We start from the raw sequence: 23,103 nt of genomic DNA, 5'->3' as shown, positions 1-23,103 counted from the left end.
AAGTGTAGGAAGAGATCTCAGCTCTTTGCTCCATAGGTACTCAGCTCTTCACTTTAAACTTGGGAGACAAGAGAACAACAGTGCTTACAGGGACCTCAAAGTCCTTCTATCCAGTCTATGTGGATTAAACATGTGACCTTGGGCAAAGACTCTCCAAGCCTCAGTTTTCTCACCTGTAAAATGGAAGAAGTAATTCCTAATTCGTTCGTAACAAAAACCAAATGAGCTTTGATTGTGCCAGGAGTTGTATAAGCCCTTTCCTTCTACAGAAAAGACAACTGACGCAGGGAGAGGTTACATAATTCACCCAAGTTCACACAGTGAGTCAGAGGCTGAGCTGATAAGAAGGACAACCTGCAAAGGTTAATTGATGAGACATGATGATCTTGAAATTCTTGAACTACTTCATTCTTTCAGTCTAAAACATCATCCTCAACCTTGTTTTCCCCTTTCATTTGTGTACTGTTCTTTAAAAAAACTGATAAGAAAAAGGTTAAACTCCAGACCAACCCCTTTCCAAATGATGGCATGGTGGAAGCCAACTCAAACTGAGGAAGAGTCCCGACTTGTTTTGCCATATCCACGCATGGTGCAAGAATGTCCACACAGATCGATTGGCCTTGCAATAGAAACTTGGTCATTTTCCTAGTGGCAGTCTTGCCCCAAGCAGGAATAAGAGAGAGTCATCATTGTCTAGTGACAATGACCCTGAAAACTTGACAAATTTTATCTTTCAAGAGGAAGAGGGTGCAGTCCCGGGAAAGCAGATGAAGGGTGTGTGGTTAAGGAAACTGACCCTGGGCTCAGATGGCCCTGATTTCGCCCCTCTCAACCTTTTACTAGTAAGATATGGGTTTTGTCTCAGTTTTTCATCTCTGAAGTCTCAGCTGTAAAATTGGGGAAATGATAGTACCCATCCAAAAGTTATTGTTTTGATTACTCTTTTCTTAGAACCCCACATGGGGCTGCCCTTCTCAGGTATCCCCAGTTTCTGAAGACGAACACAAACAAATCCGGTCCTGAATATAAAACCCTGTCTCTCTCATCAGTGACCTTCACCTTGATCCCCTGGCTTCTCCCTTCTGGGACTTGCTCTCGTTACCTCTGTAAAATATTGATTGCTCTTCTCCTGATTAACTTTCTTATCACCATTACACTAAAAGGAAAGGCTACATTCAGGTCATCAAATGCCAATCTGAAAATCTCTATTTCTTTAAGAAGCTCTTCAAATTAAGAGAGAACAAAAATGGGACAGTTTTTAAGACTCTAACTATAATACCATCATTATTTTAGACTGAGGAGTGCAGACGAGAGAAACCACTGGGCTGTACTACCATGGGCAGCGCTGAGAACGCTACTACATGCTCCAGCCGCCCTGGCACTCAGGCCTGCCTCCTTTCCAGCTCATGAAAAATGGAAGGTCCTCCATAAACCACTGGGATTTCTTGGGTGTGGAAATGACTAAAGATCTCACTAATGGATTCAAAGACTGTTCCAAAGTATTGATGGAGTCAGGTCATGAAGGCCTGGGGGCCACACTAATCCTCTATGGCAGAACCTTCACACCCTTTTAATGGAGTGCCTTTATCAGTTTTTTAAAAAATATTTTGGGTGCCCCTTCCCAAATATATGGATGTTTATTTGCTTATAAACTATACTAGAGGCCCTGTGCATGAATTCGTGCATGGGTGGGGTCCCTCGGACGGGCTGGTGATCGGAGCCAATCAGGGCCACCTCACCCAGTCCCAATTGGGGCCAATCAGGGCCAGCCAGGGGGAGGGGCTGAGGGAGGTTGGCTGTGGGAGCACACTGACCACCAGGGGGCAGCTCCTGCATTGAACGTCTTCCCTCTGGTAGTCAGTGTGTGTCATAGCGACCAGCCAGTCGTTTGGTCATCCAGTCGTCCAGTCGTAAGGGTCACTTAAGCTTTTATATATATAGATAGCACTCAGATATTATTACATAGTACGATATATAAGTTATATGGTGCGAGTATATTATAAACATTATAAATATACAAACAAAATTTTCCAAGGTGATGTCTTAGTCTGTGCTGATATACTAGAACTAGAGGCCCATTGCATGAAGAGATTCGTGCAATAGGCCTTCCCTTCCCCTGGCTGCCGGCACCGATTTTCTGCCAGCACCTGGGACCCAGGCCTTCGTTCCGGCCGGAGCCTTCAGTCTTCACTCCGTGCTTTGCACCTACGTATGCAAATTAACCGCCAACTTTGTTGAGTTAATTTGCATACTCTCCTGATTGGCTGGTGAGCATAGCAAAGGGACTGTCAATTTACATGTTTGTCTACTATTAGGTAAGATCCCATAGACTGTATGGCTTACTAACAACAGAAATGTATTTCTCACAGTTCTGCAGACTGGGAAGTCCAAGATCAAGGCACCAGCCGATTTGATGTCTGATGAAGGCCTCATAAATGATCATGTTCTCATTGTAACCTCCATGGAGGACAGAGCAAGGGATCTCTTCAGGGTCCCTTTTACAAGGGCACTAATACCATTCATGAGGGCTTTGCCCTCATGACCTTCTTACCTCCCAAGGTCCCCACTTCCAAATACCATCACCTTGGGGGTTAGGATTCAACACATGAATTTTGGAGGAGACACTAAATGGCTCTAACATATAATATAAGGAAAATCTGAAAGATCTATTATTTTCTTCTTATATCCCAGTAGACCTCTCAAGCACCACTCTGAGGCAATGGTTCTCAAACTTCAGGGAACCAAGAACAATTTGGAGGACTTGTTTACAATGAAGGTTCTCCAGACCCTACCCTTAGAAGTTTTGATTCAGTTGTCCTTGGAATAGGCCCATAACTCCCCCTTTTCCTGATCTATTAGCTGACTCCGACTCCAACGTGCAATTAGATTTTTGAATGACTGGTCCAGATCCTTCTGTTTCCCTAACCTTTTCATTTTCTGCTAGAATTTGAACTGTGGCCCTGCTGTTATCTACCTCCTGGACACCCTCTTGGTCCCAAGAGTGAATTAAAAACAATAAAAATAATAATTATTGCCAAAACCGGTTTGGCTCAGTGGATAGAGCGTCGGCCTGCGGACTGAAAGGTCCCGGGTTCGATTCCGGTCAAGGGCATGTACCTGGGTTGCGGGCACATCCCCCGTGGGAGATGTGCAGGAGGCAGCTGGTCGATGTTTCTCTCCCATTGATGTTTCTAACTATCTATCTCTCTCCCTTCCTCTCTGTAAAAAATCAATAAAATATATTTTTAAAAAATAATAATAATAATAATAATTATAGCTGACATTTTTTATTTTCTTCTTGCCAGAATTGCTAAGGGCTTTACCTCTTTAAGTTACCGCCTTTACTCCTATCAGGTAGGTATTGTTAGTCCAATTATACAGATAGAGAAAAGTCAAGTTCAGAGCATGAATGTCTTGCCCTAGGTCAGTGGTCAGCAAACTGCGGCTCGCAAGGCACTTGCGGCTCTTTGGCCCCTTGAGTGTGGCTCCTCCACAAAATACCATGTGCAGGCGCACATGTACAGTCCGATTGAAACGTCGTGGCCCATGCGCAGATGGCAGTATTTTGTGGAAGAGCCACACTCAAGGGGCCAAAGAGCCACATGTGGCTCGAGAGCCACAGTTTGCCGACCACTGCCCTAGGTCACCCAGTTAGTAAGTGATAAGTCAGGGATTTGAACCTAGATCTGTCTGATTTCAAAATCTGGACTCTTGACTCCTAAGCATATTTACTGTAAAATAAGGCACTATAATTTATTGAAGTTCTACTGTGAACCAAGCATTTGGCTGGACACGTCACATACAAATCTCAAGTTCTCAGGACATACTTGTGTTTATAGAGGTGTGAATCTCAGTCCACGAATTCTGCTGTGCAAGAAATGTCTTTATTTTCTTTAACCCATCTGAATTACGAGTCCAAACTTATTTTTCAGACTTTCCTGGATCCCTTCTCCCCACCCCACCCAGCTATGCTGTAGTTCTGGATCAGACACACTATCCAGGCCTGGTTGGGAGTGAGCACCTCATCTTTTGTCATCAGTCCACACAGGTGGCCACTGAGGGGCCGGTCCTGCCCATTTACATGACCTGTTGGCACCGGAGGTTCAACTGCTCCCACCCCATGCCAAGCACAGGGACATCTTTTGCCAGGCTGCCAGCGCACACACAGCCATTTCCTCCCTGGGTTCTTACCACCTCTAGCAGAGTCCCTAGGAAGCAAGGACTGTCCCTCTGCCCTCATGGACAATTTCTCCCTCCCCCTCCCACTTGCAAAGCCCAAGAGACTCTCTTTCTAGTGATGGGAAGGTAGGTGGGAGTGTTCCTTATTCCTTCACATTTCTTTAACACATGTTAGCCATTTGCTTGCCTTTGTTGGTTCAATTTCCTTGCTCTAGGTTCTAAGTTTTGGGAAGACAAAATATGTATAGACTTCTCTCTACTTTGCCCTTCTTAAGTGGGAGGGAGAGCAAGGGGGAGCTGGGAGAAAAATAATATTAAGTTGATAACTCAAAATATTGTTTCCAGCTCATGTTATCCCATTTTACAGGTGAGGGGATGGACCTCATTGAGGTTACATAGCATTTTGCACAGCTAGTAAGCAGTAGACCAGTGGTTCTCAACCTTCTGGCCCTTTAAATACAGTTCCTCATGTTGTGACCCAACCATAAAATTATTTTCGTTGCAACTTCATAACTGTAATGTTGCTACTGTTATGAATCGTAATGTAAATATCTGATGGTCTTAGGCAACCCCTGCGAAAGGGTCGTACGACCGCCAAAGGGGTCGTGACCCACAGGTCGAGAACCGCTGCAGTAGACCCAGGATCTTTGGAGGCACTTGGTTGCACTTCGTCTTAGTAGGTTCATCTGCAGAGCAGGGTAGGGGGTCCTGGCAGTACCCAGAGGACATGAGATGGTGGTGGGCCAGGGAAGAAGAAGCCAACGTGCCTAGTCAGCTGGTTTTAGGTTCCAACGTTCTGGGAAATAGACGTAAAATGGAACCTTCAGATCGTGCTTAAGGGGGCAGAGTAGGACAGAGCCAGCTAGGGAGCCAGGGCAGAAATCTGAGTGGGTGATCCCCACACTGCAGCCTCTGGAAGGAGGTGCAGCCATAGGACAGCACTGTGATAGGCCCTGGCCTTGGGCCGATCTGTCCAAACCTGATGGTGGCTTCAGACATCCTGTCTGTCAGCTTTGGGTGGGCACTGATCACCAAGTTATCTGTCTACCCATTTGGGTGTCTCAGAGACACGTCAAACTCCACAAGGTCAAAACTGAATTCCTAGTCTTCCCCCAAAACCTGCTCCATTCACAGCCTTCCCCATCTCAGCTGATATCAACCCCATTGTCCCATTGCTCAAGCCCGATTCCTAGAAGTCATCCTCAACTTTTCTCATTCTCTCACATCCCACATCCCAGTGGCCAGGAAACCCTTCTGCATTTACCTTCAACATATGTCCAGCACCCACCCACCACTCCCCCATTCCACCGCTACCATGCTGAGTCAAGCCACCATCATCTCTTGCTGGACCACAGCAATAGCCGCCTAACAGATCTCCCCACTTTCTCCCTTGCTAATAATCTGTTTCTAGCCTTGCAAACCAGAATGATCTTTTAAAAATATAATACAAATCATGCCAGGCTTCTGCTCAGAATGGTTGCCCATGTTTCATAGAGGAAAAGCCAAAGTCCTTTTAATGACATTTCCCTAACCGCTAGTCTCCTTGCTGTTCCTGGGACATACCAAGCATGTTCCTACCTCAGGACCTTTGCACTGGATGCACTGACTATCCTGGCTGCCTCGGCTCTCCTCTCCTGCAGAGGTAGCTCACTGAAACTTTTTCTTCAAGCTCAACTTGCAAACAAGGCTCACCCTGATCATTCTATTTAAAATCACTACCTTCTCCCACCCCCTTAACTCTGCTACACTTTTTTTTTTCCATAGTTCTTACTGCATTCTACATAAACATCTTATTTATTGTGTCTGTTGTGTATTATTTGACTCCTTACAACCCCAAGTGTGTATCAGCTTCACAAAGATTGGAATCGTGGTCTGTTTTGTTGGCTTGAATATCCCAAATGTCCAAATAGTGCCTGGTATACAGGAGGTATGCAAAAAAAAAAAAAGTTGAACAAATGAATAAAGTTAAAATAAAACTAGAGAGTCAAGGAATATTATAAGAGTCATACACAGTTTCATTTTCCCAGCCTGATTTTGCCTAGTGGCCTCACTTCTTAGCCCTCTACACCGTTGGCGCATTAATTAACACAGAGGAGTGAAGATTGTGTTTCTTCTAAGGTCATCTCTCCATGGGGTCCCAGCAAAGACATCCAGGAAGGCCTCTTTGCTTCTTCGTACACTGAGGTTAGAGGTTTCCTGTCCCTTTCAGTTTTAGAAACATTGCCCCACCGCTCTGGCCACAGGCACCAGCGCGTTTGCTCAACTCAACCAAACACAGATCCTCTGGGAGCTCTCCGCATAGCAGAGCCCTTTGCTTTTTCTTCGGGCTTAACCTGCAATTTAAAACATCACTGCCATGAGCCTGCAACCCCTTTGCAGTCCTGTCGGGGAACTTGGGCAACCGTCGCCTGCCCTGACCTCTGACAGGGTTTCCCAACGCACACATTAACCTTACATTGATTAGTTTGGAACTGTGGCCTTGGCCTAAGAAGGTAAGAGTGCGTGGCAAGATGTTTTATTTTCAACACGTATCAGGATAAAAAAAACACTTTTGTAAATCAACCTTTTTTTTGTATTAAATATACTTAGATTTGGGGTTGGGGTAGCAAGGAATGTCTGAACACTAGATAATGTGTTTAAAGGTTAATTATTAACAGGCAGCCTTTCCTGACAAAGTATCAATAGGCAATCTGGTCTCTTCAGCTTCAGAAATTAGCACGAAGACCTCGACCCCGGGCGATTCAGGAGAAATGGGAAGTCCCCTGTGTGTCTCCATTTTCTTGCTTTTGAGCATCTTTATCCAATCAAGTGCCCATGGACAAAGCCTTGGACTAGGTAAGAGCCTGCCTTTTCTCCGGAGATGGGCATGGATTTATTTTTTTTTAAATGTATGTCACAAAGTGTCCACGTGTTCTTGACTGTGTGGGACAGAGCTGGCTGCAAAGCATACCCGGCGGTTCTGTTCGTGGCATGACAGGTCGTTCTGTTAGCGGCATGACAGGTCACAGGGACATGTCGTTTCCTTGTAACCACGGGCATTTTAGGAAACCACTGGGAGTAGACGTCTTGTAAACGCACTTGCAGCTGGCAGTGAAGTCTCTTGCTCATCTGGTTCAGAAAGGGTCATCTCTCGCGGAGAACAATCCGAAAGAATTCCCGACCCTTCTGAGTGTTCATTCGGCATCTGATTTGCAATTGGGAAGCACAGCGTGCAGGGAAATGCTCCGTCTTGCTGAGGTTGTCTCAGCACGAGCTCTCTCAGACAAGAAAGGAATGTGTAGAGTCCTGCTTCCAGTCAGGTCTAACGCACAGATACCATTGCACATTCTCTAGACTTCATTGTTCCTGCCCAACTTTTACTCCGAGTCTGGGGAATCCACCAGCAATCATGCCTGTCTGGTCTGTGAATTCACAAACTAGACTGATGGCCAAAGGGATTCAAATGTTTGATCAGGTGGGTCCCAGGTTCCTGGCTGAACAGTGCACAGGATCAATAAACGATAGATTCGAAGCAAATCAAACAATGTGGCCAGATAAGCCTGGCCTGTGGGACTTTGTTTTTGTGCTGGTTACTGGCGAGAGACTGGTAATGCTAAGGTAGAGGCTCAGATTTTTTTCTTTCCTCAAAGACTATGCTGGAAGGAGGCTCCAAAAAACATGGAGAATCAGGAATTTACTAACCAGAATGTACCTGAAAATTCCAGAACCCTTATTTCTCCTTTAAGAAATAGGGCTGTTCTTTGTATTTAATTATGATTCTGAACCCTAGGTCAGTTGATAACTTAATATTAATATTACTTATTACTGTCCACTGAGCATTTCATGTGCCAGCCACTAATGCTAATTATTTTGCATACACATCCAATTTACAAAGCCATGTTCTAAAATGATAGTAATCATTTAGAGCCATGCAGGCCAAATTGCTGATGATCTTTATTCCCTGGGTTTGCAGGGTTTTGCTGAAGGGGCTGTCCTGAACTTTGGTTTGGAATGTTGTTTTGTTTGTTTGCTGTTTACTAAAGTACTAGAAGCCCGATGCATGAATTCGTGCACTGGTGGGGTCCAGCCAGCCCACTCTGAGGGAGGCCCCTGATTGGGGGGAGGGACGCTGGGGGGCAGGGCCAGCTGGGGCGAGGGACTGTGGTTGTTCAGGTTGTTCTGCCATTCAGTCACTGGGCTTTTATTATATAGGATGACACCCACATATAGGAAAGTGCCTATGTCATAAAGTGCTTAATACATTTTTGCAATCCAAATCCGCATCCCAGAGCCTCTCCTGTGCAGCCCTGGAGCCTTCACATAGATTATTTTGCCTTTTGTGGAACTTTTTGTTGATGGGCGCATACGGTATGTGCTCTTTTGCTTCTGGCTTCTTTGACCAACATTATGTTGGTGACCTTCGTCCCTGCAGCTGTGTGTGTGCAGGTGACTCGTTCCTCTGGCGCTGTTGCATTCCATGGTGTGAAACGCCACTCTCCGTCTGTCTATTCTGCTGTCGATTGGCCCAGACTGATTTTCACAGGAGACATGGGGGCTGGAAGCCATCAGTGTCCGAGGTGGAGGGGGAAGGGCAGGTCTGCCTCCCCGGGCTGCAGGGTTCTGTCCACACGTCACTCTCAACAAAGCCCAAGCTGGTCAGCTGCTGCTTTCCCGGGACCTGGTTTGTCTAAAAGCTGAGGGAGCCCGGCCAGTGTGTCTCAGTGGTTGAGCATTGACCTATGAACCAGGAGGTCACAGTTCAATTCCCAGCCAGGGCACATGCCGGGGTTGCAACCTCGAGCCCCAGTGTGGGGCATGCAGGAGGCAGCCCACCAATGATTCTCTCTCGTCATTGATGTTTCTATCTTGCTCCCTCCCCCTTCTTCTCTGTAATGAATAAAAGTATTTTTTTTTAATTAAAATAAAATAAAAGTTGAGGGCAGTGGCCACAGTTAGCAGGAGGAGTCCTCAGGAAAAAGGACTGGAGTCAGGAGGCCTCTTGTTCCCTTGAGGGCAGACTCTCTTGGCAGAATTCTGTCTGCGAGGAGAGAGCCAGATCTGCGTGCAGGAGGCGGGTGTGTACCTTCTCGGGTCCTGCTGGGGAGCAAGCATCCCTTGTCAGTGAGGATCTATTGTGGTGGCAAAGCCACCCCAGGGGACACTGGGCAATGTCCACAGACATCTTTGGTTGTCACACCAGGGGAGAGAGTGCTATCGGCATGTAGAGGTGAGAGGCCAGGGATGCTGCTAAACATCCTGCCATGCACACCACAGCCCCACAACGACAAATTATCCAGGTAAAATGTCTTTGGTGCCAAGGTGGCGAAACCCTGCTCCACACCAAGCTTCAACTGTCACTAGTCATGGGCCAGGAAGAACTCCCTGGAGGGCCCTATAACCCCACCCCTCCATTTATTATTAATGACGTTACTAATGGACCTACTAATGCAGCCAGAGCTGCACAAATGTCTACCCCACCCCCACCTCGCGGTCACCTAAGCCAGCAGTGGAGCAGCGTGGTCCATGGCCGTTGGGCAGAGCAGGGAGAGGCATCTAGAGGTCAATCTGTCTGATCCGGGCTGCAGGCCTCTCTCTCTATTGTGCTCACACCCGGTGATGTGACTGCCAGGGTCCCTAGGAAACCATTCTGCTCAATTCCTCTCCCCAGAGGTGACAGCCAGGGTCCCTAGGAAACCATTCTGCTCAATCCCTCTCCCCGGAGGCAGGTTCAGACAGTCTTTCCTGCCTGCCAGCACTAAGGGCCACAGGATGTGGGGAACCTCCTGGAGCCCCCAGGACACAGAGCTACCAGGACCCTCATCCTCAGGCCCAGGCCCAGCCCACTGGTGTTGCCATCACTGCCTCAAATGGAAGCTGCTCCTACGTCCCCACAGCCCCCACCTTCCAGCTACTCACCCCCACTGCCTGCAGGTGTCTGCCCCTCCCTCCAATTCCAGCGGCAGCTTCAAATCCTAGAAGCAGCTGAAGCCCATTTACTCAGTCGCCCATTTGATTAACAGGCATGCGCAAGCATCTGCCACATGCAAGGCTGGGCAGTGTGGATCGGTTCTCAGACTTTCTGGTCTCTGGGCACCGTTACATCCGTAAGAACTATTTAGAACTCCAGAGAGCTTCTTTATATGGACTAGGCCAGTGATGGTGAACCTTTTGAGCTCGGCATGTCAGCATTTTGAAAAACCCTAACTTAACTCTGGTGCTGTGTCACATATAGAAATTTTTTGCTATTTGCAACCATAGGAAAACAAAGACTTATATTTTTGATATTTATTTTATATATTTAAATGCCATTTAACAAAGAAAAATCAACCAAAAAAATGAGTTCCCGTGTCACCTCTGACACGCGTGTCATAGGTTCGCCATCACTGGACTAGGCTATACATTCACCATAAGAGAGACTAAAACGGAGACATTTTTACATTTTAATGCTTTTAAAGATAACAAATTAATCACATTAACCTGTATAACATGATGTTATGAGAAATAACTTGTATTTTCCGGACAATAACAAAGTGAATCAAAAGAATATTTTTTACCAAGAAATTTCTTGAATGTCTGGCTTAATGGAAGACAGCTAAATTCTACCATCCGTTTCTGTATCCAATCTGTTGTGACGTGTTGTTTTGACGTGCATGAGTGAAATCAGCCCCAGAGGTAGGAAAAGGGAAGACATCCTCAGAGACGTGCTGGGGTCTCGCCCACGCTCAGAACCGCGGTGCTCACGCGGAGGAGGTCCATCAGTGAGTGCGCAGCCGCCCCTGCCCTCCGGGGCTCAGTGTCCAATCGGGGGGTGAAGATGGGAGCCATCTGCCCCGAAAACGGGCAACAGGGGGACCACCATGCATAAAGAAAGTACATGCAATCATAGAACTTACTAAAGTTGATCATCCTTTCATGATCACAGTTCTAACTGATGTCAGTGATAGGAAGAAAGCTGCTCCCCTCCAAAATAGTTGTTTTGGTCAACATTATAAACAACTGCTCCGGTTACTGTTGAGTTTTATTCATCTATATGTAAACTTCAAATGAGCACATTTTCTTGTCCTTTAATAAATATGATGTTCTCCGTCACCATTAATATAGAGAACTCCCAGGTAAGCAGTTGACCTCTGACACAGATTTGGTGACGTGTGCTCATTGCAAGAGGCCGGGTGGAGTGGCTCAGAGTCCTCCCAGCTCACCCAGGTCACCTCCTGCCCCCACTCTCTGGCCCTCACTGCGTGCTCTTGCGTTTAAACAAAGTGGAAAATGATAGCACAGCGATTGTAAAGACAAAGAAACAGAATCGAGAACTTCAATTCTGCTATCCTATGTGACGCTTAGAGTCTGTGTGTTTAACATTTAAAACAGTAAAACAGATTTTACAGCAAACTGTGAGGTGTAATACTTTGTTTGATAAGTAAAAATTTACTTCTTACAGGAGGTACTTTTAATGCATTTGAGTATCTTTAAAATTGAAATGTATTCTTCTTTTTAAAAGTGTTCATTGCTCTAAAACTAAAGAACAAATCAAGAAAATAGTGATACTTAATGATTTTTGCATGAGTATTACTGAAAATAATTTTGTCGTATAGAGCAGAGGGGTTTTAAAATGATCCATTCTCAAATACATGCAGTATACCACTGAGTCTAATAAAGGAGATAAGATGTGAATATAAAATTTTCTCAACTAGAATATGGAATGTGTTGAGTATCACTAGAGAGGAGTGCAATGCACTAAGTGATTGTGTCCCCTCAAATTTATATATTGAAATCCTAACCCCCAATATGATGGTATTAGGAGGTGGACCCTTTGGCAGGTAATTTGGTCATGAGGGTGGAGCCCTCGTGAATGGCATTAGCACTCTTATAAAAGGGGCCCCAGAAGAGGGTCATCACAGAACCTGACCATGCTGGCACCCTGATCTCGGACTTCCAGCCTCCAGAACTCTGAGAAATAAATGTCTGTTGGTCCCCAGCCACCGGGTGTATGTACTATGGTACTTAGACAAAGAGCAGGTAGGGATACAGAGGAGTTTACTTCCAAGTGTGGGTGGGAGGAAGGCTTCTGGGAGGAGGCAGCATTTGAGCAGGGTCTTGCAGGATGGAATCTGAACTAAAGAGAGCGAGTCTTTCCTAAGCAAAGGTACAGAGCCAATAAAGTGCATACGTTTTTCAAGCCCAAGCACCTTCCCAAAATAGGCCTCTGGGAAGAAGAAAAAAAGAGGGGGAGGGGGGAGGGGTTGGCGGGAGTAGGAAGGTATTAACAAAAACACAGGCTCACAACTGCAACAACACTGGAAGCAATTTGAATGCTCAACAATAAACTGTCAAGAGTGGAGGGGCCAGCTAGTTACTAAGTCTTTTAAACAAGCATTGTTTCAAACACCGACCACTAAAAGTTCCAAGTAGTTTTGGGGATGGAGCCCGAAACCCAGGAATGTGCCCTTGACCTAAATCAAACTCAGGACCCTTCAGTCCACAGGCTGACACTCTGTCCACTGAGCCAATCCAGCTAGGGCAACACTCACAATTTAACGCTGGGGATCTCAGCCCAGCGCAGGGATGAGTCTGAGGGAGTCTCAATGCCTCCTGGGATGGCACCTCCTGGGTGTATGTTTGAGTGAGGGAGAGAGGTCAAAACTTTTGGACAATTATCAGAGGGACCTGGGACCTTGAAAAAGTTAAATAACAACGGGGCTTGTAGCTTTAGAAATGAGTATGAGGAAATTTTATATGTGATAAGGTGGGGGCAAAAAAAAGGACTAAATAAACTACATATGAATCATGACTAAAAAAAAAATCCTATACCTACATATTGCTAGCAATTCAAAGTATATTTAAAGAAATATAAAGAGTTTTAAGGCCATAGAGTATGTGTTCTGTTAAGTTTTTAAATGTAAAAGAAAAAATTTAAATTAAAAAAAAAAAAAGAGACCCTGATTATCTGCAATTAAGTTGGCCCTAGATTTGTCCCTAGAGGACCCCTGGGAAAGAGACCAGGCCCTTTCCCTTAAGACCTGCCAACTCCCCCCGCATCACAGGCATAGCCAGGCCCGAATCACTCCCCAGAGGGCCTGCCAATCCCTGACCGGCCCTCGCCTTCCTTCATGAGTAATACCCAGAGGCATCCGGAGGTGCTCATTCCCCTGCAGGTGTACTGGGAGGTGGGATCAGCAGAAGGCCAGCCCAGCATTCATTCCAGCCAAGTCCTATCTGCCCTCTGCTGGACGCCCTGGCCCTACGCTGGGCGGGTCTGGAGCCTCCTGAGGGTGTCACCCCCGGAGAGAACAAGCCAGAGTGAGAGGACAGCAGCCAGTTTTCCACCTGCTTGTCCTTCACAGGGACCCAGGACTTACACCCATACTCTTTCATTCTGGGCCAGGTGAATAGTCCATTTTTCAGAGTAACTGAGAGGGCTGATTGTTGAAGGAATTGAGCCTGTAAACTGACCCGAACACATGAATCGCCGAGTGGCCCAGCCAAAAGTCATCTGTCCAGTACCAAGATCCCCACTCTGCCTTCTCTCTGCCCTGTTTTCCACACCAGTGGGCACAATGCTGCAAGGCATGCTGGGTCTTCGCAGGCAAGTCAGCAAGGAGAGGGGGAGGGAGTAGGAGCTGGGCCAGACACTTGGGGTTTGAGGTCTAATTCACAAGACAGGACTGAGCAGTCTCAGGTACATTCTCCAAGGGGATGTGAACAGCCTGACCTCAGCTAGGGTGTCCCTGGCATCCATGGGCTCCAGACAGGTAGGGGCACAGCAGTTCTCATTGCCAGGAAGGTGGCTGTACGCTGGTCCAAGGAGGGTATCCATTTCAGAATGGAGCACTCTCAGCCCCAGATTGGGGTTCAGCCCATTAAGGACAGGGGCTGGCCAGGGGTAGGCAGGACATCTGGACCCCTGCCAAGCAGGCTGGGGGTCATGGCCAGACTTCAGTCCATATGTGAAAACCAGAACAATGGGTCAGAGCCCAGCCGGGCCTGCCGGGAATGGGGTTGCTATGGTAAGGCGGGCAGCGGTGCCTGGGGCTCACGCTCCAGTTGCTCCCGCCCTGGAGGTTCAGGGTGCTAGCCTTGCTTCTCAAGAGGAGGTGTAATTCTTAGACATAGCCACAAGGCAGCACATTGCCCTTCCGGCTGCTTCAAGGTTTTAGGAGAGGATTTCAGGTTTGAGAGAATCCAGGCTTCTGGAAGACTCTGGAAAACTCAGGACTGTTGGCTAACTTCCTTTTCCTCTCTGTTCATGACTCTATTCCGAGAAACACTCATAGTTTCATTTTCACAGTGGGCTTGGGAGGCTGGTGGTGGGGAGAAGTAAACAGGAGGCAATCAAATCCATCGGAGGGGAGGCCTCCTTGTCTGTCCACAGCATTTTCACTTCCACATACACAAGTTCACATTCGGGGGCCTGGTGAAGGGTTGTGGGGTCATTGAAAATAGTTCTTATGAATATATAAAAGTGGCAACACTGAGTCGTATTTCTGTTCCAGTGCTATGTGGATCAAAAGCAGTATGCCTAATTGTGGGGGTCCTGTGATTACAACTCTCAAAATACGTGTGTTGGAGAAAAAAATACTAGAAGAAAATGTACAAAAAATGCTCATACCTCAGTTGAGTTTATATCTGAATTTTTATCTCCTCCAAACTTTATATAATGTTAAAGTATGTCTATAGTATATTTGCTTTAATGACCTGAATAGTTAAAAATAAATTTACGTCAAAATGATATAACTAAGGGATTTGACTAGATCAGAAGTTCTTGAACTTTAGTGTGTATCAGAAGCTTATTCAAATAAGGTTTTATTAAATGTTATTTATTTGTAAAATAAACACATTTTATTAAATTTTTAAAATAAATTTTATTAAAATAAGATTTCTGGGCCCCATCTACAGAATTTTTAAATCAGTGGGCCTGGGTGGACCCGGGAATTCACATTTCTAACAAGTTCCCAAGTGCTGCTGGAAGTATGAAGACCACACCTTGAGAACCACTAAAACAGCAAAATAGAGAGTTAATGGCAAAACTTGAACAGGACTTGAACTTGGGGCACTTCCCACAGAAGCAATGCAAGCTTCCAGGGCAACCCTGGCTTCATGCCTGCCTCTCCTTGGGGAAGAGGCAAAATATCAACATCTGTTGGTCCTGGATATTGACCTCCCTCGGGGGTAGCCAAATCCCAAATAATATAAAACCCCGAGATGTTTGTGACAATGTACAATAAAATATCATAAAATAAAATATCGTCATGCTGAAAATAAAGTGGTTCTTGAAATGGAAAAATTCCCAAGCTGTAATTGGTGGAAAAATACTAGTTGCAATAGCTAATTAACCATCCACACTGAACCACTCCTTGGCAGCCTGAAGATAGGATCAAGAAAATTCTTTTCCTATGAGCTGGGCATTGCACAGAGCTGGGCAGGGCCTGTGAGTCTCACTTCACTAGGAGTGGCCTTTCTATGATTTAGAAAAACTTTCCAGTGACAAATGTTCCCGCTTCCTTGTCCCACGAGAAGACAAAGTAGTGAAAACTATATCATGCTTTATGTTGAAACAAGATCAGCAGCAGCAAATTACAGCATTTATTAATTACCTACTGTGTACCAGGCCCCACAACATGTATCCCTGAGGATACAAAAATGAAAAAGCTCGCTTCCATTCATCAAGGAGCTACCCAACTGATGGGGTCTCCGGCCCCCTATACCTGTGGTGTGTGTGTGTGTGTGTGTGTGTGTGTGTTACAACTTGGGAGTGGCATAATTTCAACACAATGTGATAAATGCACAACTAGGTACAAGACATCCCAAGGCCCTGAGGCAGGAGAGGCTGGCTGAGAAGCCTTCCAGAGGAAGTGATATTGGACTTGAGTCTTGAAGGAGCAGAAGTTCGAGCAGAGGAAAAGCATGAATCAGTTTTTAAAGCTTGACACACAGATCATAAAATTGGGAATCCCTGAGACGTTTGCTATGGCCCAGGGGTGGGGCACAAAAAGAGAAGTGGCTGGAGGCAAGGGCCTCAGAGGCCATGCTAAGGAGTTTGGAACCTCATTCTGGAGCAGCGGGTCTCTGTTGAGGTGGGTGTTTGGAAAAGCAAAGGGACACAATTGCTGGCTGCCTCTCTTGCTAGGTAGACGGCTTTATCTCCTGGCCTGGCTGACTCCCCAGCCACCCTCTGATAGAAGACAATATCATCACCAGGAAAAGGCGGAGGTGGGGCTCAAACGTCACCAGCTCTGCAACCTCACCTGGCCGGCACCCACAACCTCACCTGGCCGGCACCCACAGCCTCACCTGGCCGGCACCCACAACCTCACCTGGCCGGCACCCACAACCTCACCTGGCCGGCACCCACAGCCTCACCTAGCCGGCACCCACAACCTCACCTGGCCGGCACCCACAGCCTCACCTGGCCGGCACCCACAGCCTCACCTGGCTGCCACCCGCAGACACTCGTTCTTCCTGCTCTTCCTGCCAGACAGGCCCAGCCATGAGCAAATCTCAGGAAACTGAGGCAGGAACACAGAACAGATGATGCTTAAACAGGAACCTTCCATTTAAAAAGTACCTTATTCTAGGTCTGAAAAGAGAACCATTTGGACATTCCACGTCATACCAACTTACAGACCTGTAGCTGTTCCAGCTCTAAAATCTCCTTCCCACCAGCATGACACCCCTTGCTTCTCACAACCTCCCTGTGAAAGGCTAGGCGGCAGGTATTATTGTGACCATTTTACAGATGTGAGAGTTCACCAGCCAGGACCACCAGGAACCCACTCAGAGTCAAACGGAAGTTAGATTTGTTTAGCTCACAGCGGCAAGGAGGACGCTCGGAGAAACCCAGGAGGTCCCAGCACCAAGGGTTAGAGGGGCTTCTTAGCAGGTTTGGGCTGTGCTGCGGAGACTGAGGAAGGGCTGGGAAGCAGGGGCAGTTCCGGATTGGAGTCTATCAGAGGGAGGGAGTGAGCAATTCAATCATCAGGTCTCTTCATAATTTAGTTAATTAATTCACGTTTCATTAATTGATTATTATCAACTCGCTCTTGCTTGGTTTAATCCATAACGATCCAGCAGGCAGGACGACGTCAGTGGGGCTGGAGCCAGCATTGGCGCGGGTGCAGCAGTCTCTCCCGTTTTTGGTTTCCGAGGGGCCTCCCCTCTACCTTGTTGCAAACACGGATGTGGAGAGTCTTTGTGGCCTGTTGTTTGTACGCTGTGGGCATTGTCTATGTTCCCTTGGGGACATCATGGTCTGACTGCCAGCAGCACTGGGTTTTGTTGTTGTTGTGTTTTTATATTGTTGATAGCATTATCCCCCTCCTTCCAGCCCCTACCCAACCCCCACCCTCCAGGTCTTTACCACACTATTTCCCATGTCCCTGGGCTATGCATATAAGCATATAAGTTCTTTGATTTTATCTCTTCTAGTCCCTCCACCCCCACATCAAGGTACATCATTTTGTTGCATGCCTCCCTGCTTCAGGTCTAACTTTGTTGGTCAATTCATTTTGTTCATTAGATTCCACAAATAAGTGAGATCATGTGATATTTGTCTTTCTTTGACTGGCTTATTTCACTTAGCATAATAGTCTCCAGGTCCATCCATGCTGTCCCAAAGGGTAAGAGATCCCTCTTTTTTATAGCTGCAGTAGCTCCCTCAGCCCGGCCTGCCCCCTCTCACAGTCTGAGAGCCCTCAGGGATGGGAGGCAACCCAGTGATCAGGGGAAGGTGACACCCCCATCACACCTCTGCTGCTGCCACTGCTGGCAATGCAAGCCTCGGTGGGTCCTGGTTACCTGAGCCTCAGGCAGCCCTGGGCAGCTGGGCAACCACCATCCAGGGCTTGCCTGTGCCTCGGGCCAGCCCTGGGTGGCTGGGGGGCTAAGGGGACTGGGGGACTCCAGAGGCAGGTACGCGGCAAGGCCTGCCACCCCAGCAGGGCTAAGGGGACAGGGCACCACCATCTTCTGGCTGTGGGCGCTGCCATCTTTGAGGGTGTGGCAGTCAATTAGCATATTCCCTCCTTATTGGCTGTGGGTGCTGTCATCTTTGCGATGGCATGAGGGTCAATTAGCATATTCCCTCTTTATTAGATAGGATAGTACCTAATCTCCTTTTATAAGGACACCAGTCATATGGGACTAGGGCCCACCCCAATGACCTCATTTAACCACAATTACCTCTTTCAAGAGCCTATCCAATGACAGTCACATTCTGACATACTGAGGGTTAAGACTTCGACATGGGAATGGGTGGGAGACAAATTTTGCCCATAACTTCCAGCAAAGACTTTGAAGGCCCTGTTCTGACCCGGTTACTAGGCCAGGCCTGGGGACACCACAGATATATTTTTGTTCTCTTTGAGCTTCAGCAACTCCTCAGGGGCTTCAGAATTAGAAAAAGAGGCTTATAAATATACATGAGATTGGAAAGTGAGTAGTAAGTCTACATGCGCTGAACCAGTCCAAACAGGGGCCTTTGCTGTGGCGGGTGCAGGAGCCTGCTGGCAACTGGTGGTGGAGGGACTCAGCCCCTTGCAACAGCAAGATTAAGACTTTCTGGCAGTGTAAGCAGTGACGGGCAGGAGACCAAGAAGGAGCCATTTATCTGGCTCATGTTGTGGGTAAGTGATAAAACGCCCTCTGGCTGGGCACCAGTTGCTCTGGGTGAGCCACACAGAATTCTCTCTGGCCTTGAGAGGCAATCTTCCCACACAAGCTGTCTTTAACAAGGCCATTGCCTAGGCTCGCCCTAACTTCAGCCCCTGAGAAAGTACCCTCGGTAGCTGCCGTCTTTTCCTTCACCCCTAGCAGAGCCCAAAAGGAGAAGGTGATGATGGCTGGTGCCCAAGGATGAGCATGAGTGGGTGGAGAAACACCAGCACTCCTTTGCATGTCTGGGCTCTCGGTTCCTGGCACAGGCAGGGGTTACACCACAACTCCTGAGGGAGGCTCTGGGTGACAAAAGAGAACTGGGTTTAGAGTCTAAAAACTTGGGTCTCAGTCCCGTCTGCACCACTTACCAGCGGGTGGCCTTTGGCAAATCACCAAGATCTCCAAGCCTCCACTAGTGAATGGGGTGACTACCAGAGACCCCCACAGGGTTGTTCTGAGGGTGAATGGGGCTCATATATGTGGAAGCACTTTGCAACTAGGCATCGCTGGCCATGACACAAACATTTGTAAGCATTTACTATTTACCAAATCATCCTACCGTTGTAACGCTCACCTGGTTCATGTAGTACTCCCGATGTTTTCCCCATTTTTTATTACAAAAGTGTCCAAGTACAGAAAAAGTTGAAAGGATGGTACAATGCATTATCATATTCCCTCCAGATAGATTCAATAATTGTTAACATGTTATTATATTTGCTTTATCTCTATACTAGTATATGCATGTCTGTATGCATGTGTGTTGCAGAACCATTTGACTTCTGTCTCTCTCTGTCTCTATTATGTATGAATATATGAATACAATCATGCACTGCTTGGTGACAATGAGGCTAAGTTCTGAGAAATGTGTCATTAGGCGATTTCGTCATTGTGGGATCATCAGAGTGCACTTACACAAACCTGGATGGTACAGCCTGCTGCACACCTGGGCTATATGGTGTAGCCTATTGCTCCTAGGCTACCACTTACATAGAAAAACAGTAGGAGAGTAGATCAAGTACAAGAGAAAATGATGCAATCGAGAGGTGTAGTAAACAGGAGATATATGAGGCTGCTGCTAGTGTAGCATGGCATACTGTTTTACAGCAAACACTTTTTTATAAGTAGAAAGAGTACACTCTAAAATAATGAAAAGAGTATAGTAAATACATGAACTGATAACATTGTCATTTGTTATCATTATTAAGTACTATTAACTGTACATAACTGTATGAGCTGTACTTTTATACGGCTGCTAGCATGGTAGGTTTGTTTACATCAGCATCAACACAATGAGTTGTGTTGTAATAGGAGTAGTATGCTACAACCCTATGACAGTTACAGTGTCACTAGGCAATAGGAATTTTTCAGCTCCATTACAATCCTATGGGACCGGTATCATATATGCAGCCCGTCATTGACCAAAATGTTGATATATGACACCTGACTGTGCATGCACCTCACTCCTGTCTTTCTCTCATATATATGAGCCCATGGTCCCCGGTCCCTTGGGGACCACTTGTCCATACCTCTTGGCTCATTGCTCTTTAATTATCTGCCAGCACACTCTCTCCCCACGAGACCATGAGGACTTCAAGGGCAGGGTGAGTCTTATCTGTGTCCCCAGGACGCACACAGGCCTGGCATGGAGTAGGCAGGTGGCAAATTACCATTGAATATCTGCCTCTTCACCAAAGGGCTAAGTGACATGCACTTTTTTTTTTTTAAGTCGATGAGTTCTAAGTCATTTCATCTGGCAAATTCCACACCTCTGCTGGAGACCATATTAAACATCCCAGAGGTACGAGAGAACCTGCTCAGGTCCTGCCCAACTTCCCCATCTAAAACCACAGGACACTGAGGTCACCTGGGGCTCCCCAGTAAAGGCTGCTCTCGACTTCTGCGATTTGCCGGGGAGAAATGCTCTCCACACCAGTCTGCTCTGGAAAACACACACACACCGCCACGCATCGAAGCTGGCTCAATTCCCTTTATGGATCTTGCAGAAGTGATTCTGAGTCCTTTGGGTTTCCATGGAACCAGGAAACTACTTCCAGACCAGCACAAGTGGGAAGAGGAGATGTATAGCATGCTCGTGTTGTTTTCTTGCCTATAAACCCCCCACAATGCTCACTGCCTTAATAGGAGTTTTAAGCCTCCCCAGCTCCGAGGCTTCCTAAAGCAGAGCTTCTCAGACTTTAATGTGCATGCACATCACCTGGGGAGCTCAGCAAAGAAGTGTGCTGTTTCAGTTCATCTGGGACAGGAGCCGAGATCTTGCATTTCTAACAAGCGTCCAGGCCAGGCCAGTGCAGCTGGTCCCCAAACCTCACTTTGAGAAGCAAAGTTCTAAAGAACCCAAAATCACTCCTCTCTTATGCAGTGAACTAGTAATGAGTACCTACTACTGCGCATAAGGCAGGGTGCTAGCACTGCAGGGACAGGAAAATGGGAAGAAATATGCAGGCAGACCCGGCTGGTGTGGCTCAGTGGTTGAGTGTCGGCCTAGGAACCCAGAGGTCACGGTTCGATTCCTGGTCAGGACACATGCCCAGGTTGTGGGCTCCATCCCCAGTGTGGGGCATACAGGAGGCAGCCAAACAATGATTCTCTCTCATCATTGATGTTTCTATCTCCCTCTCCCTTCCTCTCTGAAACCAATAAATCATCATTTAAAAAATAATAATAATAAATATGCAGGCAAATGAGACACAGCCCTTTGCCCCAAATCCAGTTTGATATGCCTAATTGCTGTGTCTAGCATTTTGCTTAAGTCTGCTTAATTCTTACAACAACCTATGACCTATAAAGTGTATGCTGTTCATCTCATTTTACCATAAGGAAACTGGGGCATGCACACCTAATTATCTATCTAATCTGGTTGCAGTGAGTTCTGAATTGAGGGCTATTTGACTCCAAGGCCTGTATTTGCCCCCACACACCTTTCTAACACCTGGTCTAGATGCATTCTTCATCAGGCCCTTGGACTTGATGGCGGAAGAGCAGGGAGAGCCCTGGACGGGACAGTCAGGGGAGGAGGGGGGAAGGTGGTAGAGTGGTACCAGACGGGCGGTTCAAATAATCTCAGAGAGAGGAATTACGACCCAGCAGGCTGCACAAGGCTGCTTTCCCTAGGTCTTCTGCCTGTTTCCGGTCATATCTTTTCTTTCTTCTTTCTTTTAAATATATTTTTATTGATTCTTGAGAGGAAGAGTGAGGGAAAGAGAGATAGAAACATCAATGATGAGAGAAAATCATTGATTGCTGCCTCCTGCATGCCCCCCAACTGGAGATTGAGCCTGCAACCCCGGGCATGTGCCCTTGCCTGGAATCTAACCCGGGACCCTTCCGTCCTCAGGCCGATGCTCTATCCACTGAGCCAAACCAGCCAAGGCTCAGGTAATATATTTTCTAAGGTGGTGGCTCAAACACTGACCACACTAGCAAACTGTAGCCATGAATTACAGCCTGAACTTTGTCACCAAATGACTGTGACTTGGAGTAAGTCACACCCTCACCTGGACTCAGAAAGGGGAGCTCTTTAAGTCCTTCCCTCTGGACCAAAGGTTTCTAAGCTCTCTCTTAGTTTCTGCTCAAGCCAGGTGAAAGCCTCGTGGTTATATTACCACTTGGGGTCCTGCCGCCCCAGATTCTTAGCTCAGGACCATAAGTAGTCTGCCTCATTTCCGTCCCTACTTCACACATGTTTACAGGACACATATCTGCCCCAGGGCTGGGGGTGCTCAGGGCTGGGAGTGCTCAGGGCTGGGGCTGCAAAGGCAATAGGAGTGCCCTCCCCCACCCCCAGGGAGGAGACCCGAAGGAGACGGAAGGTGCTGAGCAGAATGGCCCAGGAACATGGTGGTGAGCACCTCACTAAGCATGGGGTGGGGGGGGGGGGGGGGGGGGCGGCGCTACAGGGCAGCTTCCCCAAGTGCCAGGGCTTCCCTGGAATATTTCACTTCAACCCCCAGCAACCCAGGAGGTGAGTGCTATGAGTGAGCCCATTTTATAGATGAGGAAACTGAGGCTTACAGAGGTCAAGTGAAAAGCCCAAAGCCACACAGTTAGTAAGGAGTAAATGAAATAATGTATGTAAAAACACTTAGCAGTGTCCAGCAAGTAATAAATAAATGGTAACTAAAATGCCTTTTTAAGTGTCAGAATGGGGAGGAGGAGCCAGCTAGTCTCACTCTCAGACACAACAAACTGACAAGTCAGAGAAAGGTCCCTTGACTCCCCGGGAGGACAAAGACCAGGCTCAGGCCTGGCCACGCTCATATGACGAGAAAACTGCTG

The 23,103-nt window shown here is 47.1% G+C and overlaps 1 protein-coding gene across 1 annotated transcript in view; it reads left to right on the top strand.

Moving 5' to 3' along the window:
- LIPC (lipase C, hepatic type) overlaps positions 1-23,103 on the top strand; it is a 156,108-nt gene that overhangs the window by 19,106 nt on the left and 113,899 nt on the right. The window contains exon 2 of the mRNA XM_070404380.1: positions 6,883-7,014. Coding sequence (XP_070260481.1) covers positions 6,930-7,014 — 85 coding nt within the window. The 5' untranslated portion in view covers positions 6,883-6,929. The remainder of the gene's footprint in view (positions 1-6,882; positions 7,015-23,103) is intronic.

This window comes from Myotis yumanensis, unplaced genomic scaffold, assembly GCF_028538775.1.
Source record: "Myotis yumanensis isolate MYYU_CA2020_CCGP unplaced genomic scaffold, mMyoYum1.0.hap1 SCAF_1, whole genome shotgun sequence".
In the NCBI taxonomy this organism is placed as follows: Eukaryota; Metazoa; Chordata; class Mammalia; order Chiroptera; family Vespertilionidae; genus Myotis; species Myotis yumanensis.
This window is presented reverse-complemented; position numbering and strand designations above follow the sequence as displayed.